This window comes from Mandrillus leucophaeus, unplaced genomic scaffold (genome assembly GCF_000951045.1).
Source record: "Mandrillus leucophaeus isolate KB7577 unplaced genomic scaffold, Mleu.le_1.0 Scaffold212, whole genome shotgun sequence".
NCBI classification, from domain to species: domain Eukaryota; kingdom Metazoa; phylum Chordata; class Mammalia; order Primates; family Cercopithecidae; genus Mandrillus; species Mandrillus leucophaeus.
This window is the reverse complement of record NW_012102166.1, coordinates 1,439,482-1,456,053: the sequence shown is the minus strand read 5'-3', so window position 1 is coordinate 1,456,053 and position 16,572 is coordinate 1,439,482. Positions and strand designations below refer to the sequence as shown.

At 57.5% G+C, this 16,572-nt stretch overlaps 1 protein-coding gene across 1 annotated transcript in view; it reads right to left on the bottom strand.

Annotated features, from left to right (window-relative positions):
* SPNS2 (spinster homolog 2 (Drosophila)) overlaps window positions 1-16,572 on the bottom strand; it is a gene marked incomplete at its 5' end in the record, with an annotated part of 39,880 nt that overhangs the window by 20,136 nt on the left and 3,172 nt on the right. The window contains one exon of the mRNA XM_011980459.1: window positions 5,398-5,463. Coding sequence (XP_011835849.1) covers window positions 5,398-5,463 — 66 coding nt within the window. The remainder of the gene's footprint in view (window positions 1-5,397; window positions 5,464-16,572) is intronic.

Here is a 16,572-nt window from a genome sequence, read left to right as displayed (position 1 = left end):
AACATGTTTTCTTGGCATATTTTATCTAGCTTGGAGGGGAAAGGAGGGCTTCACACATCTACTCGATCTCATGCGCTGACTACAAACTCTAACTCCTGTCTCTTATACACATCTAGATGTGTATAAGAGACAGGGTTACAGGCGTGAGCCACCGCGCCCGGCCACACTTTTCTTTTCAACTAGGTTTAGTCTACTCATTAACCCACCTAATCGTTCCATTTTTAAATACTTATATTTTTCACTTCTGGTATTTTTGAATATTAGTCTTTTAAACATTTTCCGGTTCTCTTTTCATAATGTTCGGTTCTTGTCTTACAAATCCTATCCTTTCCTTTAGAGCTTTGAATATTAAACACGCCTAATTTTAAAGTCCCTTTGCGACGAGTCTGTTTTCTGTAGTTCTTCAGTCTGTTTTCCCATTTCAGGGTCAGCTGACTCCCTCTCAAAAAAATGAGAGAGAACTGTGTGCTGTATTAACTGTTTTTTTTTTTTTTTTTTGAGACGGAGTCTTGGTCTTATTACCCAGGCTGGAATGCAGTGGTGCGATCTTGGTTCACTGCAACCTCCACCTCTTGGGTTCAAGCGATTCTCCTGCCTCAGCCTCCCGAGTAGCTGAGATTACAGGTGCCCACACCACGCTCAGCTAACTTATGTATTTTAGTAGAGACAGGGTTCACCATGTTGGTTTAGGCTGGTCTCAAATTGCTGACCTCAGGTGATCCACCCACCTCGGCCTCCCAAAGTGCTGGGATTACAGGTGTGAGCCACCGCGCCCGGCCTGCTCTATTAATTTTGAATTTGAGTTTGTCTTCAGTGGAAATTGTCCCCTGTGTCCCATGCAGGCTCTGGGTCATGAAGAATTCCCTGGCTAGGCGCGGTGGCTCAGGCCTGTCATCCCAGCACTTTGGGAGGCCGAGACGGGCGGATCACGAGGTCAGGAGATCGAGACAATCCTGGCTAACACGGTGAAACCCCGTCTCTACAAAAAATACAAAAAATTAGCTGGGCGTGGTGGCGGGCGCCTGTAGTCCCAGCTACTCGGGAGGCTGAGGCAGGAGAATGGCGGGAACCCGGGAGGCGGAGCTTGCAGTGAGCCGAGATTGCGCCACTGCACTCCAGCCCGGGCGACTGAGCGAGACTCTGTCTCAAAAAAAAAAAAAAAAAAAGAATTCCCTAAGGAATGGTTTGGGATTTGCTTCTGCTGGGGGTCCCTGGAAACACAGGGGGCCTCTATGGGGAAGGAAGTGGAAGCCCCAGGCCTGTAGGGAGCAGGGGCTGGAACTAGGCTTTCTGCATAAAGCCAGAGCCACGTGGGAAATGCCCATGCTTGAAATGGAACCGCACCAGAAAAACTACCCACCAGCCTGGGGACACAGCTTGGAATCAGGAAGCTTGAATGGAAACAAAATCACCCATGATTAGAATGAAGAAACCCCAGGCCTGGAAACTGAGCCAGGCGGGCGTTCCTCTGAAGAATCTGGGTGATGTGTTATGTGGAAGTTTGCTGCGCTACTCTCACTACTTTTTACGTCTGTTTAAAATTTTTCATGATAAAAATGTTTATATTAAAAATACTGTAACAAGCTTCGGAGACATTTATCTGGTCCCTAAACACTCGGCATCACTTGGCTTCAGTTCTAGCTCCCACTCCGGTTTTTGAGTTCAGCTCTCTGCTTCTGGCATCTGGGAATTTCCCTGCTAGCTTTAGCTGTCAAGCTCAGCTTTGTAATTTAAACATGTTTTCTTGGCATATTTTATCTAGCTTGGAGGGGAAAGGAGGGCTTCACACATCTACTCGATCTCATGCGCTGACTACAAACTCTAACTCATCCTTCAAAGCCCCATTCAAACGTCTCCTCCTCAAGGAAGTGCTCTCCACCTGCCACCAGCCAGAGCTAGGTACACACTCTCTGCCATCCACCCAGGCTCCCACAGTCCCCCTGTACCCGGGTGATGACTTGATGATACGTTTTCTGCCTCCGTAGATAGAGCAAATCTACCTGAGGGCAGGAACTGAGTCTGGGCAGAGCCCAGCACACAACCTGCCAAGCAGTAGGTTCAGTGGCAGCTGCTTCTTTAGGTATAGGCCATGGGGGTTCCTGATTTCCCAAAACAGCAAAACCTATGAGCTATAATTGTGTGTGTGTGTCGGATGCTCGTGTCCCCACATACCAGACCAGCCTCTTTCCTGCCTTGCAGGGCCCGGCCTGGCCGCATCTGCAGAGCTCCTGCTCTGCTGCGACCTCTACCCTGCCCAGGTTTCCCAGGCCTCCCTCCTGCCTCCACGGGGACCTCCTGTCCTCAGCCTGTTCCCATCACCCACAAGGGCCTGAGGGGCAGGAAGAGGCAGGGCTCCTCTGTGGTCATTCTGCCCCATGGGCAACCACACCTCCTACCTGCCAGCTCGAGCCTCTTCCTGACCTGTGGCCCAGGTCTGTCACCCAGGCTGGAGTGCACTCGTGCGATCTTGGCTCACTGCAATCTCCACCTCCTGGCTTCAAGCAATTCTCCTGCCTCAGCCTCCCGGGTAGCAGGGATTACAAGCGCCCGCCACCACGCCTGGCTAGTTTTTGTATTTTCAGTAGAGACGGGGTTTCACCATGTTGACCAGGCTGGTCTCGAACTCTTGACCTCAGATGATCCACCCACCTCGGCCTCCCAAAGTGCTGGGATTACAGGCGTGAGCCTGGCCTATAAACTGTAGTTCTGCTGTGGGCTTTCACAGAGACTGAGCGATGGCTCCTGTGGGGGGCCAGGAGCCAGGTCCAAACCAGCAGCCGTCTAATCTGCAAAGGGGCCGCTGAAAGTGGGCTCGTCCTCAGCAGTTTTTGTGCCCAGTCCCAAGAGGGAAACAGCAGGGGCAAGCCCAGGCCTAACCCTCAGCCACCCCCACTCCCTGTCTCCCGGCCCAGCAGCCCCTGGTGCCCACAAATAAGCAGGCAGCCCAGCTCTCAGCCCCGGCCCTTTGATCTGGGCAGGCACCAACACCTGGCTGGCGCCCTCCACCTGGCTCCGACCTTATCGGGCCTGGGGAAGGCACAGGTGCCTGGGACACAGGCCAATTAGGTGACTTGCCTAGTTGTCCATTGAGTCACATCCTGGTCTACTCGCCTGGCTTCTTGGCTTAGGTGGCCGAAGGGGTGAGGGCACCCTGGGGGGTCCATCCCAGCTGTGCCAGGGGTACGTGACAGGTGAGGGCCACGGTGTACAGACTACAGGGTCCCTGAGAATGCCGGGAATTCTCACCATGGCCCAGAGGCACCCACCCTGGGGACACTGAGATGCCAGGCATCCAGGCCCCCCAGGCCCACGGGCAGCAGAGGCAGAGGCCCAGGTCCCTATTCCAGGCCAGCTACTCTCCACCGCCAGCCCTCAAGCAAGCCATTTCCCTCTCTTGGGCCTTCGTCCCTCTATCTGGTAAGTGAAGCTGACAAACGGAGCCCGTAGGGTTACTGGAAGAATGAAACGAGTTGACGCCTGTGTGTGCTTTGTCCACCTCCACCCAGGCCACCAGGGTGACGAGGGACAGAGTGACTTCTCTTTCACGAGCCCGAGAAGCCAGCCTGGGACAGAACCGCGGAAAGAACCAGGGAACCCTCACACCTGCCTTGAGCCAATCCCCCCACCACCCCCCCGCCTGGCCCGTGACCCTCCCACCATTCCCTGCACCTCCTGCCCCCGCTTCCTGGGCTGTGCTGGCCCCGACCATGCTCAGTGGGCATTAAATGGAGGACGCGTGGGGTAGAGCCTTGCTCCAGATGAGGCGGTGAGGCTGGGACCCGGAGGGGGATGAGGCTGAGGCCAGGTCCCCAGTGAGTCAGGGGCCACACAGGGCGGGGGATGGGAAGCTAGGCCTTCTCCCACCCTTTCCTTGCCAGCCTGGCAGCCCACTCCTTCCCATGCGCCCACGCGGCTGGAACTCCATTTCCCGGCTGAAGTGCTGGTCACTGCGTGCGCACAGCCCAGGGGGCTGGAGGAACCTGTCTCAGGTGGCAGGGCAGACAGACTTATTCTGGCCTATCCAGGGAGACCCAGGAAGGGGTAGGGGAGGGGTTGGGCTCATGGCCTGGGAAAACATGATGTCTGCCAGGGCAGGCACCTGGCCACCTGTAGGGGATACTGGACCACACAGCCTTGCCCCATCCTAGCACAGTCAAGTCTCACCTGAGCCCGAGAACCATCGCAACCCCTCTCTCTGAGCCCCAAAGTCCCCATCTGGGCTATAAGGACAGCTAGGAAGGGGGGCGAGGGGAGTGGCTGTGGCATTCTGCGAGCTCGGGAGGCACTGTGCATACTGGAATGCCACTTAGACAGGTCAGGCAGGTTCCTGGACAGAACCAGCTCACTCCACCCCCTCCCTCCCAGGAGGGCCCAGGCAGGGGAAGGGGTTTACCGACTGGAATGCAGACCATGGGGACCTCATCCTGCATCTGACTGGGGCTTACAGCCGGAGGGACTCCAGGGCCAAGGGCCCAGAAAAGGCAGAACCCAGGCTGGGGCCACACAGCACGACTAGAACAGAGTCAGGACCAGGCCTCCTGCCCCCAGCCCTGGGTGGCAGCACTGGCCTTAGTCTCTGCCCGGGCCTGAGGGGCGCTGCTAAGGGCATTGCCAACATGGCACCCGCCAGTGGGAAGGTCAGGGAGCCCAGGGCCCAGCTCCCACAAGGCCGTGTCGCGGGGAGGGCAGGCAGAAGGGAGGCATGTTCCCCGGAGGGAGGGGCTGGTGGGCTGCCCTAAGTGGTTAATAGCCTCCCACACTGTCCCAGTCCAGCTTCCAGCAGCCTGGGGGCTCAGGCCCTGCTCTGGCAGCCCATCAGAAGCCTGGGCCCCAGGGAACCTCAGGCCCACATCCAGTCCAGGGCCCAGATTCTCAGGCGCCTGCCCCGGGCTTGGGAACTGCTCTGGGGCTGACTAGGTGGAGTTTCCTGCCTCATCACCTAAGAGGTGATTCCCAGGGTAGATGGTATTGGAAGGAATGTGGGGGAGGGCAGGAGATAAAAACAGGGTCACCACGGCTCTGTTGGCATTGCCCAACTTACTGAATTAAGGAGCTCCCTGCACCAGCCTCAGGAAGGAACCTGGATCGATCACTGGGTCCCGACGAGGCCCCAGGACCCAGAGAAAGGTCACCTCTGCAACCTTTGCCTGCACTCTCCTTTACCTTCCATAGCCTCTCGGGCCAGGTATTATTCATTTTGTCACACAAGAAAAGCAGCAGAGGCTCAGAGAAGCAGTGCCATCGGCGGGCTGCAGTAGTGGGACAGGGATGCAGAGCCCACTCTCTTTCCAGGAGTCAGGACAGGGGAAGACAGACCCGGTGGCAGATGATGGCCAGCAGGACAGGACCCGCAACGCCAACACCCGGGTGCGGGGGAAGGTGGGAGGTGGGCCTCACCTGACTGCAGCAGGCCGGCGCCTCGGTCCTTGACCCCAAAGTGCTGCTGGATGTCCAGAAGGACGCCTGGAGGGAAGACAGAGGGTGCTCACTGGCCGAGTCTGATGCTCGTGTCCCCACATATCAGACCAGCCTCTTTCCTGCCTTGCAGGGCCCGGCCTGGCCGCATCTGCAGAGCTCCTGCTCTGCTGCGACCTCTACCCTGCCCAGGTTTCCCAGGCCTCCCTCCTGCCTCCACGGGGACCTCCTGTCCTCAGCCTGTTCCCATCACTCACAAGGGCCTGAGGGGCAGGAAGAGGCAGGACTCCTCTGTGGTCATTCTGCCCCATGGGCAACCACACCTCCTACCTGCCAGCTCGAGCCTCTTCCCGACCTGTGGCCCAGGCCGTGGAGCAACGCAATAGACATGGGCCTTTCCCTCAGGGGGACCAAAAGCCCACCACCCAGAGAGCAGTGGGGGGCCCTGAAAGCTGCAGGGAGCCCTCTGGCCTGGGAGGGGCAGCCACACTCACTCTGGTTCACCTGCACATGTGCACAACCACATTCGCACACGCACACCTGCACACACATCCGCACAGACACCCACACATGCGCGCACACCCACCCACACGCGCACACACACGTGTGCACACACACCCACACACATGCGTGCGCACACACGTGTGCACAAGCACCCACACACACACACATGCTCTCACCCCAGCTGCCCTCAGGATTATAACTGGGCCCCCCATTTTCAGATTCAGGCCCCGGGTACAGAGGGAAGCAGGTGGGGCTCCAGGCCCACCCGCTTTCTTGGGAGAAGTGGATTTCTTGAGGCCGCACCTGCTCCCAAGCCCAACTACTTTAGGGCTTTGCATGTCACACAGTGGGGGCAGCAGCTGGACCACCCAGAAACCACCCACAGCTCCAGCAGACTGGCAGCGCCATGTCGCAGTACTCAGCCAGGGTTCCTGATTAAACACAACCCGCATCCCCGTGGGCCTCAGGGTCTCCACCTGCATCATCTCTGAGGACAGGACCCAGGCCACAGGCCGGAGCCCCCCGACCATAGCACATCTGCAGTGAGAAGGGACGGGGAAGAAGGAGGAGGAGGAGGAGATGGCCCTGCCCTTGGGGGCCCCACAGGCAAGGACAGAGGCCTTTGGGGGACTCCAGAGCTCTTCATGACGATGATGATGGCAGCATTCAACAGATGATGGTTTGCCTAATTGAGCACTAAATGCCTGTTTAATCCTCACACAGCCCTAGGAGGCTGGTACTAGGATCCAAGTTGACAGATGAGGAAACTGGAGCATAGGAAGTTAGGCCATGGGCTCAAAGTCACACCACAGGGAAGTAGGAAAAAGTGGAATCTCCAGGCCCTGTATGAAGATCCCGTTGGCAGCTGGGACTGGGGGTGCAGAAGGAGTGGGGAGTCTGGAATGTCACTGTCCCTTCTGAGACCCAGGTTGGGATGCTGCGCAATTTCCCGGAATGCAGGAGCAGACGGGCGGATGTCCTAGCAGCCTGACAGCCAGAGAAGCTGTCTTCCTCCTTGTTAATGACCTGAGTGGATTGACCATAATTACCCGTAATGAAGAGGCTGTGTGAGGCCCAGTTAATGACTTAATAACCAAGGCAGGCTGTGGCTTTGCCTTGAAGGTAGAAGCCGGGGCCAGTCCTAGGCCTGTGGATGGCAGAGCCAGGAAGAGGGACCTCTGAGGTGCCCTGACCCAGCCCCAGAGGCTCCTAGCCCCACAACCCATTCCTTTCTGGGCCAGGACTCTGTTCCTCCTCCTGACACGTGGGTTTGATCCCAACCCTCTGTGGCACAGTCAGTCATCTGGGGCTCCCCTGCGTCCAAGGCCCTTCACGAGACCGCAGGGTGCAGGCTTGGCCCTGCCAGCCCTGCCCTCGGGCCTCCCTTCTCAGGACACCACCCCTCCACTAGCCACCCCAAGCTACTCGTGACCCCCTGACTCCACACACTTCCTCTTCTTTCCTGGTACAACTTCGTCAACTAGGCTCACTCCTGCCACTTCTTCAAGGCCAGTTCAGATGCCTTCTGTTCTGGAATATCTCCCCCGCTTGCTCCCCTCCCACCACCCTCAGCAAGTTAGTTGCCCCCACTCTCCCCCGTCCAAACTCGTTTCGCGCTGGGCTGGGCCCACCAGGATGAGTGGGAATGCACAGGGAATGCACACAGAAGCACAGCTGGGAGCAGCTCCTGAGCTGAGTCACTAGTTACTGCTTCCCGCTAAGTTCCAAGGAATGCGTGAGGCTTTGAAGATGGTATAGATGCTGTCCTCACTATCTGTGCTGGTATTTATGATTCTCATCCCGTTTTATATAGGAAGAAACCCAGGCTCTGAGACATGAAGTAATTTGTCACAGTCCATTCTGTTTTGGAGGTGAGATCTGAAACCAGGTCTATTGCCAAAGACCCAAGCTTGTTCTCCTGCCACGCTGCCTTCTGCATGGTTTGCTGGTACCCTCCAGGGCAGCACACACATGGCCCACAGGGACTTCACATGTGGGTGAATGTGGCTTCATCCTCCACTAGACCACAAACACGGCAGGAGCCGTGGCGGGTCATCTCTGGGACCCAGAGCAGGGGCTGTCGCGATTTTGGTGTCGGGTGGACAAGAGGATGGGCAGAGGCAGGAGGAGGCAGGAGGTTCCCATCCATAGTCCAGAGGAGCGACATGGGTCTGCAGCAACTGCAGGTTCCGTTTCTGGGAGGGACATGGGTCTGCAGTAACTGCAGGTTCCGTTTCTGGGAGGGACATGGGTCTGCAGCAACTGCAGGTTCCGTTTCTGGGAGGGACATGGGTCTGCAGTAACTGCAGGTTCCGTTTCTGGGAGGGACATGGGTCTGCAGTAACTGCAGGTTCCGTTTCTGGGAGGGACATGGGTCTGCAGTAACTGCAGGTTCCGTTTCTGGGAGGGACATGGGTCTGCAGCAACTGCAGGTTCCGTTTCTGGGAGGGACATGGGTCTGCAGCAACTGCAGGTTCCGTTTCTGGGAGGGACATGGGTCTGCAGTAACTGCAGGTTCCGTTTCTGGGAGGGACATGGGTCTGCAGTAACTGCAGGTTCTGTTTCTGGGAGGGCGGCCGTATCAAAATAGCCATCATGACACATCCTGTGTCCACGGCAAATCAAAGCGCTCTCGCTTCCTCCCGGCAGCACATCCCAGCCATCCAGCTGCACACTTCCCCATCCGATGACTTCAAGGTCCGGGATTTGCCCCTGCCTCCAGGAAGCCTTCCCCTGACTTCCTACCACACAGAGCTCCTGGTAGAGGGAGAACATGCCTCCACATGCAGATGGGCATCTAAAGTCTCTGGGAAGTCCTGGGCAGTTCCCAGGACACAGGAAGCTTTGGATAACACGGCCTGCCCCCATCCCACCACTGCCCGGCGCGCAGGCTTGGGTCCAAGGCCAAGTTCCAGGAAAAAGACTAGAGAGAACCTTCCCAAGAAGCAGGGCTTCCTGCAGGCTGCGAGGCCCAAGGTCGGACCCTGTCTGAGCCTTTCTGGCTTGCTTTCCCTCTTCCGGGCCTGGAAGCGGCCACAGCCACAGGAGGGCAAGATCCCACTGGCCGCTGGCACGGGAAGCGTGTGTCACAGCAGCTCGGCAGGTCGCCTCAGATTTTCCTTTGGGCTCCAGCATGGCTCGGGCCCACACACCCCTCCCTTCTTAACCACAGCCTTATTTTTAGCCTCTTTCCTGGAGGCTGAGGTTTGGTGGGTTACAGGACGGGACTCACGCCCAGGAGCAGCCTCCCACAGCTCGGGCCAAGCCCACCCCACCGGCCCTGGAACATGCGAAGTGGGGTTCCTACCCCAGATGCAGACCCCAGCCAACACAGCACAACACAGGCCTCTCCAGGCAGCGCCCCAAATCCACAGCCAGAATCATCTCCTGGCCACAGGGTCCTCATCACCCAAGAAAACATTCTGGAACAACATCCACTGACAACAGTTACATACCTTCCAAGACAAGGGAGGTCTCACCTCTTGTCTGAGGCCACCATCCCCTCCTCTGGGCGAACTGTCTCTCGCCTGGCGGGGAGGCTGCGCTGGGTCAGTCCTTGGCTTGGGCCCATGCATTCAGCCTCTCCCCAGCTTCCAGCTCCCGGACAGTAGCCCACAAACACGCCCACACCTCCCTCACCCTCGTGGTGAGGACAGCTCTGACTTGTCCCCCCTACCAGCTGCTCCTTTCCTCTCCTCCTTTCACAGGGGACAGCATTTGTTGTTTTGAGACAGAGTCTTGCTCTCTGACCCAGGCTAAAGTGGCACAAGCACAGCTCACCGCAGCCTCAGCCTTTTGGGCTCCAGCCATCCTCCTGCCTCAGCCTCCTGAGCAGCTGGGACCACAGGCGTGCACCACCACACTCAGCTAAGAAGTTCTGGAGAGTTCTTTCCCTTCCCAAGTCGCTATTCTCACCTCCTTTCCTCCTCTGAAACCAACCACCTGCTGGAGGCTCAACTCCCAGATACTCTCATCCCTGTTTTCCAGCCTCCTGACTCCGATTCCTCGGCTCACCACTGGGTCCCCATTCCCTGAGCGGACACTGCAGGACCCTGGGAGTCAGCCAGGATACCCTTTCGGCTCCCTCTGCCCCATGAATGGGCCCCGGTGATTCTCCATCTGCTTCATCGCCCAGCCTCCTCCCTGGGCTCCCTGCGTCCAGCCCCTGCCAGCCGGCTGGCATCCCTCCTGCTACCTGGTCTCACAAGCTCTTACGAATCTTCTACTGAGTTCTAGGTCCCGGCCTGAGCCTCTAGAGACCACAAGACAGTTCCTGGACTCAAGGAGCTAATGCTGTGACCCACTGGTTACCTCTGGCCTCAGAATCGCCCATCAGTCCTTCAAGATCCACTGGCCCAGACCCCTGGCTCAGTAATGGTACCAGTAACAACAATGACAGTGCACATATTGACACGTATCGGCCAACTAGTTTGTGCCAGGCGCTGTTCTACGAGGGTTGGCCCGGTGGGTACGGCTGCCCACACACACTTAGCAGCACCTTTGCCGCCCAGAATTCTAGCATTTGAGGCCTCTATGACCTGGCCCTGAGCCAGCTCTTCTCCCACCCACAGTGCCCACCACACACACATACAGCCCCCGACTCCAGGCAAAGGCCAATGCTGCTAGCCCTGACTTTTCACCTCCCTGGACCCCGATTTCTTCCTGGGGAGATCACTGGTCCCCAAACCTGCCTGAGAATCCCAATGACCTTTAAGGAGGGTGTGCTTATTAAAATACAGCTCCCTGGGGCCCTCCCCAAACCTGCAGAGTCACCCTTTCTAGATGTGGGGCCCAAGAATCTATCAATGCAGTGCCCAGGCAATTGGAAACCACCGGCCGGGCTGCTCCGAGCTCCCTGGAATCGCACATCACAGGCCGCAGGCCTCCCAGCCCTGGCTACCGCTGTGCTTCTTCCTGGGCTCTCTCTCTCTAGCCATTAAGACCAGCCTCACCTCTAGGACCCAGATCCAAGGTCGCGTCTACCAGGACGCCTGCCTCTCTCCTCTGAGGCTCATGGTGAAGCGGTGCCTATAACCTCAAGGGCACCCCCAGAACTGCATGGACTCAACAGCTTGCCCCAGACACTCACAGTGATTCCCCATCACTGCTGGTCCTTCAGTAGACCCCAGAGGAGTCAAGCCCCGATTCCAGGACTCCTGGCCTCCTCCTCCCTCCTCCAGCAAGGCCCAATCTGCTGACATCACAGAATCCTCGAAAGGCCAAGGTGTAAGAGGAAACCCACACTGACCACGAGAGCCCTCAGCTCAGGCCAGCCTCAAACACAACATGCCAACAGCGTGATCCTGAGGTCTCTTCCTTCCCAGGCAGCCTAGACAGGGCACCTCAGCTTGTCCCCACATACCCCCTGCTTTCCCCAAGTACAGTCAGTATCAGCCCACGTTCACCTTGCCTGAGCCTCTCTCAGAGCATCAGGCGGCCTAAATTCTCAAGAGCATGGGCTCCAGAACTGGAGCATCTGGGTTTAAATCCTGGTTTTCCCACTTTCTCTGCTGTGTGACCTTGGGAAAATAGCATAACCTCTCTGTGCCAATTTCCTCCTTTGTAATATGGCTTAATTTGAAGACTTGCTTCATTTCATATGATTGTTGTGAGGTTTAAGTAGATTAATCCACATACGGTGTTTAGAACAGTGCCTGGCACATAGTAGGTACTCAATAAATGTCATGTTTTCATTGGTCATTAACTAGTAGGACAGGACACAGCCCCAGCTATGACTTGAGAACAATGGGGCATTCCCACCTTGGTTTTCTTTTATCCAAAATGGGGGCAGATACCTGGAAAGACAAGGCCTAGGGATCTGAAGGGATGGGCCCTGATGCCCTTGACCAGTCCCTCTCAGAGGAATCTGGGTCCCCATGTGAGAGGCCTCAGGGCTGGCTTACGCTGGGAGTCTTACCCCTGCTCCGGTAATTACAGGGGCCTGAGAACCTGGCTCTGCTGGCCTGGCGCTGGATGGCTAAGGCTGGGAACCCACAGCCCGGCCCCGCCGGCACCCCACCAGCCTAGGGACTGGGCCAAGGCAGTCCCTGAGCCAGTGCCCTGGACTCAGGCACACTCACTCCTACTTATCACTTATCCCCCAGGGCAAGATCCTGCCCCGTCTGCCCGGAGTAGGCTATGTGACCTTCAGGAGCAGCCGGCCTCTACTCTGAGCCTCAGGTTGCCCATTGCAGAAGTGACCCAGAATCCCAAGACATCCCTGCTGGGTTCGTTTCTGAATCTCAACTGGGTTTGTTCTACATGTGCCGGTCCCCTACCCCCTTGCCACCCTGCAAATCTGGGTCATTCATGGCAGAGCAGCTTAGTGATCGTCTCTGCAGGGACCATGAGGATGAGGCCCCCAGCCCACAGCCTTGGGCCCTTAGAGAAACACCCCTCCCCACTGAAGAGCCTGCCGGCAGACCCTGCTAGCCCTAGAGACACCACCCCGGAGCCCAGTGCACCCCCTCCTCCCTGCTGTGTCTCTATGCCAAGAGTGGGCGGGGCCGGGCTGCCGGGCCTCTGGCCTGTGGTTCTAGTCTATCATTTGGGGCCAGCTTTACTGGAACCAGGCTCTCTGCCTTAGCAATTTGGGGGCTTTGTACAGCTACTCCTTCCTCCACTCAGCCTCCCCAGCCCTGTCCTGGCCCAGGGGCTCCCAAGACCACCAGGGGCCAGGGACAAGGTGGCCACAGCCTTATCATGACCCAGAGGGGGTGTGGCCAGTGGGTCATGATATGCCAGCCAGACACGGGATAAGGCAGGGGCCTGGGGAAGAGGGTGGGGAAGAGATAAGAGACCTCAGAATGGTTCCCCTCAAGCCCACAAACCCTCAGCCTTCTCCCCACGTGCTGCTTCCGTAGCCGAGGCGGCCAGGGACTGCTGCTCCCCGCCTCACATGGAAGCTGAGATGAAGAAGGTGAGCGGGACACAGGCTGCAGGAGCCAGGCCGAGCTGGGCCCCAGGCTCCCACATCTGGCCTATGTTCTCCACCTGCACCCCAACAACTGCCCCCCAAAAAAGGCTGCAAGTAGTCACCCCTCAACATCCACACCAGCTGTCCTCACACGGGTGCCAGAAACAGCTGTGTGACCAAGTAGCCCCACCCCTCCCCAGGCACAGCCCTTTTCAGTTTACAAATCCTCATCCTGCTCTTCGCCTCCTGGAAGCCCATTCAGGAACCCCATGCCTGACAGTGAAGGAATCATGAAGATCTTATGGCTCTAGGAGTGGGAGTGGGGACACCCTAGCAAGGGCTCCAAGAAGGCAGAGGAAAGCCAGAGGAAGGAGGACAGGACCCTGTCCCCAGCCTCCAAGCTCTGGCTAGTGCCTCCTTCCAGGTTTATTTCTTGCCCCAGTGCTGATGCTCTACCCTCATCTCCCTTATGGCCCTACTCACCCACCTCCCAGCCACCAGGCGAGGACCAGGCCCAGAGCAGACCGGTGCTCTTCCTCACACGGCCTCACTGTGTGACCCGGGGCAGCCCTATCTGCAGAAGAGACAGGGCAAAGCTGCCACTGTGCCCTCCTGAATGTAGAAAAGCTGCTCTGCCCAGCTTGGGGGTTGGGCGGCTTCATTGTCAGGGCTGAGGACTGGGTAGACAGGGACTACGGCTGACTACATCCTCCCATTTCCTTCCTGGAGACTCAGGCCCTGAGGCTCATTGTGAGCCCTGGTCAGAACAAAGAGACAGCACCAGCCACTGTCGGAGAAACCCTGATGTCAGTACAGGGGCCTGGTCCCTCACCTGATCTGTCCAAACCTACCAGTGCCCTTTCAGCCCAGAAGGACGTGCTTTGGGTCAGGCAGGTATGAGTCAACCCAAGTCTCAGTCAACTGAGTCTGTGACTCAGTCAACAGGGCTCAAGCCTGGGGCAGTCTCCTATGCATGCAGGGGTCCCAGGTGTGACCCGGCTCTGCCCCTCATGGCTACAGGGGGATGGTGAGCCTCCATGGGGATGGGTGCTGTGATGGAGACGAGCAGAGTACAGTTCAAAACCAGGAGTTAGGCACTCGGTTCAGCCCAGAGCACGGGAGAGGGCATCCTGGAAAGAGGACACCGCTGAGACCCACCAGGGGCAAGCTTGGTTGGCTACTGCAGCTCCTGGGAAGCAGATCTGGTTGTCCTGGGGAAGGGAGGTACAGGCAAAGCCAGCGACCAGCAGACTAGAGTTCCTGAGACCAAGTGCCCCACACTATCCTTGGGAGCAAGACACCGACAACAGCAAGAGAGGGACAAAAATCATCTACCATGGATTCAGGAATCAGAGAGAGTCAGAATTTGCCTCCAGTCACACAGTAAAGCTGGCAAAGGCGGGCAGAGCCAGGAACACGAAGCTCAGCCCAGAAGACATTCGGAACCCACGAGGGAGCCCAGCCTCAGAAGCCTAGGGATCGGGCCAGTGTCCTACTGGCCTCCCTCACTCTCATCCCCATTCTACCTTCAAGATTTCAGGCCCCTACAGGCAGAAACAAAAGCCACTTCCTATTGCGGAAGGATCCGGGGAAGGGCCAAGGAGTTCCTCCTCTGCGCAGCTCTGAACAGGGCAGCCTCCCTCTCAGAACAGGCCTGCAGACCTGCAGCCTTCCTGCCTCGTCCACCAAATAAGAAAGAGGCACAGGCCAGGGCCACCACTGGTCCAGGGCCCCAGACGAAGGTACCGTTTCAAGGCACTTCCTCTGACGGATCAACAACACGGCGGAGGGGCTGGCAGAGCCTGCTGGAAGGTGCGTTGAAGAGGAAGCAGGAGCAAGGAAGAGGGCAGCAGGCGGTTAGTCACAAGGGCGCTGGTATTCAAGGCCACCTGGCCCTTCACCTGGGTGCTGAGCCTGCCAGTCAGACACTCTGGGTGCCCTGCCCCTCAGACCTTAGCTGGGGTTTCCCCACAGTGCAGACGTGGCAGTGGCCAGGACAGGGCCACCTAAGAGGGAAGGCAGGTGCACTGTTTATCCTTAAGGCAGCCATTCTTTAATCTAAAGAGACAGCCACAGAGCCACAAGATAGGGCCTGGCTTAGCCCCTAGCCACCAGGTGACCCTGTAAAAGACCCTGGGCCTCAGTTTCCCCATCTTTCAATTCTGGATAGACTTAACAGGACAGACCAAAAGAAAAGGCCAATAGGAGAGTTAGCCCCAGCCTGGCGCCCCCTCCTCCTGCACCCAGCTCAGCTGCTCCAGGGAAGCCCCCAAGTCCCTCTCGGCTTGTGTTCCCAGCTGGGTCCCTATGCTCATCGCTCCTTCTGGGTTTGTGTTAGTGAGCAGTTGCCATGGATACCAGTCTCAGCTTCTTTGGCAGAAAAGGACTCCCCCAGGGCAAGGCTCTGCCTTTCCTCAGCAGCCCCCACTCCACCCAACTCCAGGTGCCCAGGCTGCCCTCGGCTGGATCAAAGGGAAAGAAAATAGGTCTTGAGAAGAGAACAGGTACCCCACAGAAGTTGGGGAAGGATCTGAGTTCCCAAATAGTCACTCACCAACCGTAAACAAGGCCGGGGCCAGCTCCCTCTTGCGGGGCCTGGTTCCAGGAACAAAATGCTGCCACCTACACCCTCAGCTCTGCTTCCATTGCACAGAGGAAAGAATGGCAGCCTGGGGGGCAGGGGTGGCTCTGGCACCAGGAAGCAGAGCTGGTTAGAGGGGGCGTGAGACCCCCGTCTGAGGGACTACCTCCTTCTCCTGACCTGGCAGTGAGGAGTGGGCTGAGAATGCAGAGTGGGTGGCTGCTAGGGACCATGGGAGCAGCAGCCAGGTGCCCCAGAGGAGCTCAAACTGCCTTGGCTCAATTAAACTGAAATTCATCTACCCAAAGGGCTCTTGCCTGAGCCAGCAGAGCCTCTGTGTTCCGGGCCACAAGCAAGGGTCACGCCCCGACCTCCACCCGGGGCTCCTGGGGCTGCAGAGGATGCTGCACTGGCTGGTATGGCCCTGCTCCGCCCCGCGTGTGACCTTGGGTGAGTGTCTTTGTTCTCTGGACGGCTGTGTTCCCATCTGCACAAGGAGGTGCAAGGAAGGAATTAGAAGAGGTTTCTGGGCTACCTCAATTTCATCCAATTGAAGCAACGCTCAGTAAGCAGAGCAAGCACAGGAGCCTGGCCCTCCTCACCCGCTCTGAGGCCTGCTGCCCTCAGGGAGTTCTCATGGGGCGGAGGAGAGGCCGTAATTAGCAGGTTCACCGGGTGGCGCTGGGAATGCTTGCGCAGAGGCAGAAGCTACTAGAGTTCCCAGGATGGAGACCAGCCCTGTGGAGAAGGGAGGGGTTCGCAAAGGTGTCCTGAAAAGGACTGTCATAAACAGAACAAAAAAACAGAACAACGACAAAAAAAAAATAATAATAAAACAGGAAGGGCATCGTGGCCAGGGGCCCAGCTTGAGCAGAGGCATGAAGGAGAAAGCAGCTGGCACTCATGAAGCCCTCCGAGGAATCTGGCCCCGTCCCAGGTGCTCGAGATACAGTCTCATTTATCCCACGCAACCCGGGAGGCGGGCGGGAGGGGAATGATCACACCGAAGGCTCAGGTGATGTCTTCAAGGTCACACGGCTGGGAAGCGGAAGAGCCTTGCCTCGAACTTGGTCAGGAAAGACTCTAGACCTGCACTGTCCACTCTAGTGGCCCCTGGCCACCATGATATTGACATGTGCTGTGAATGGAAAATACA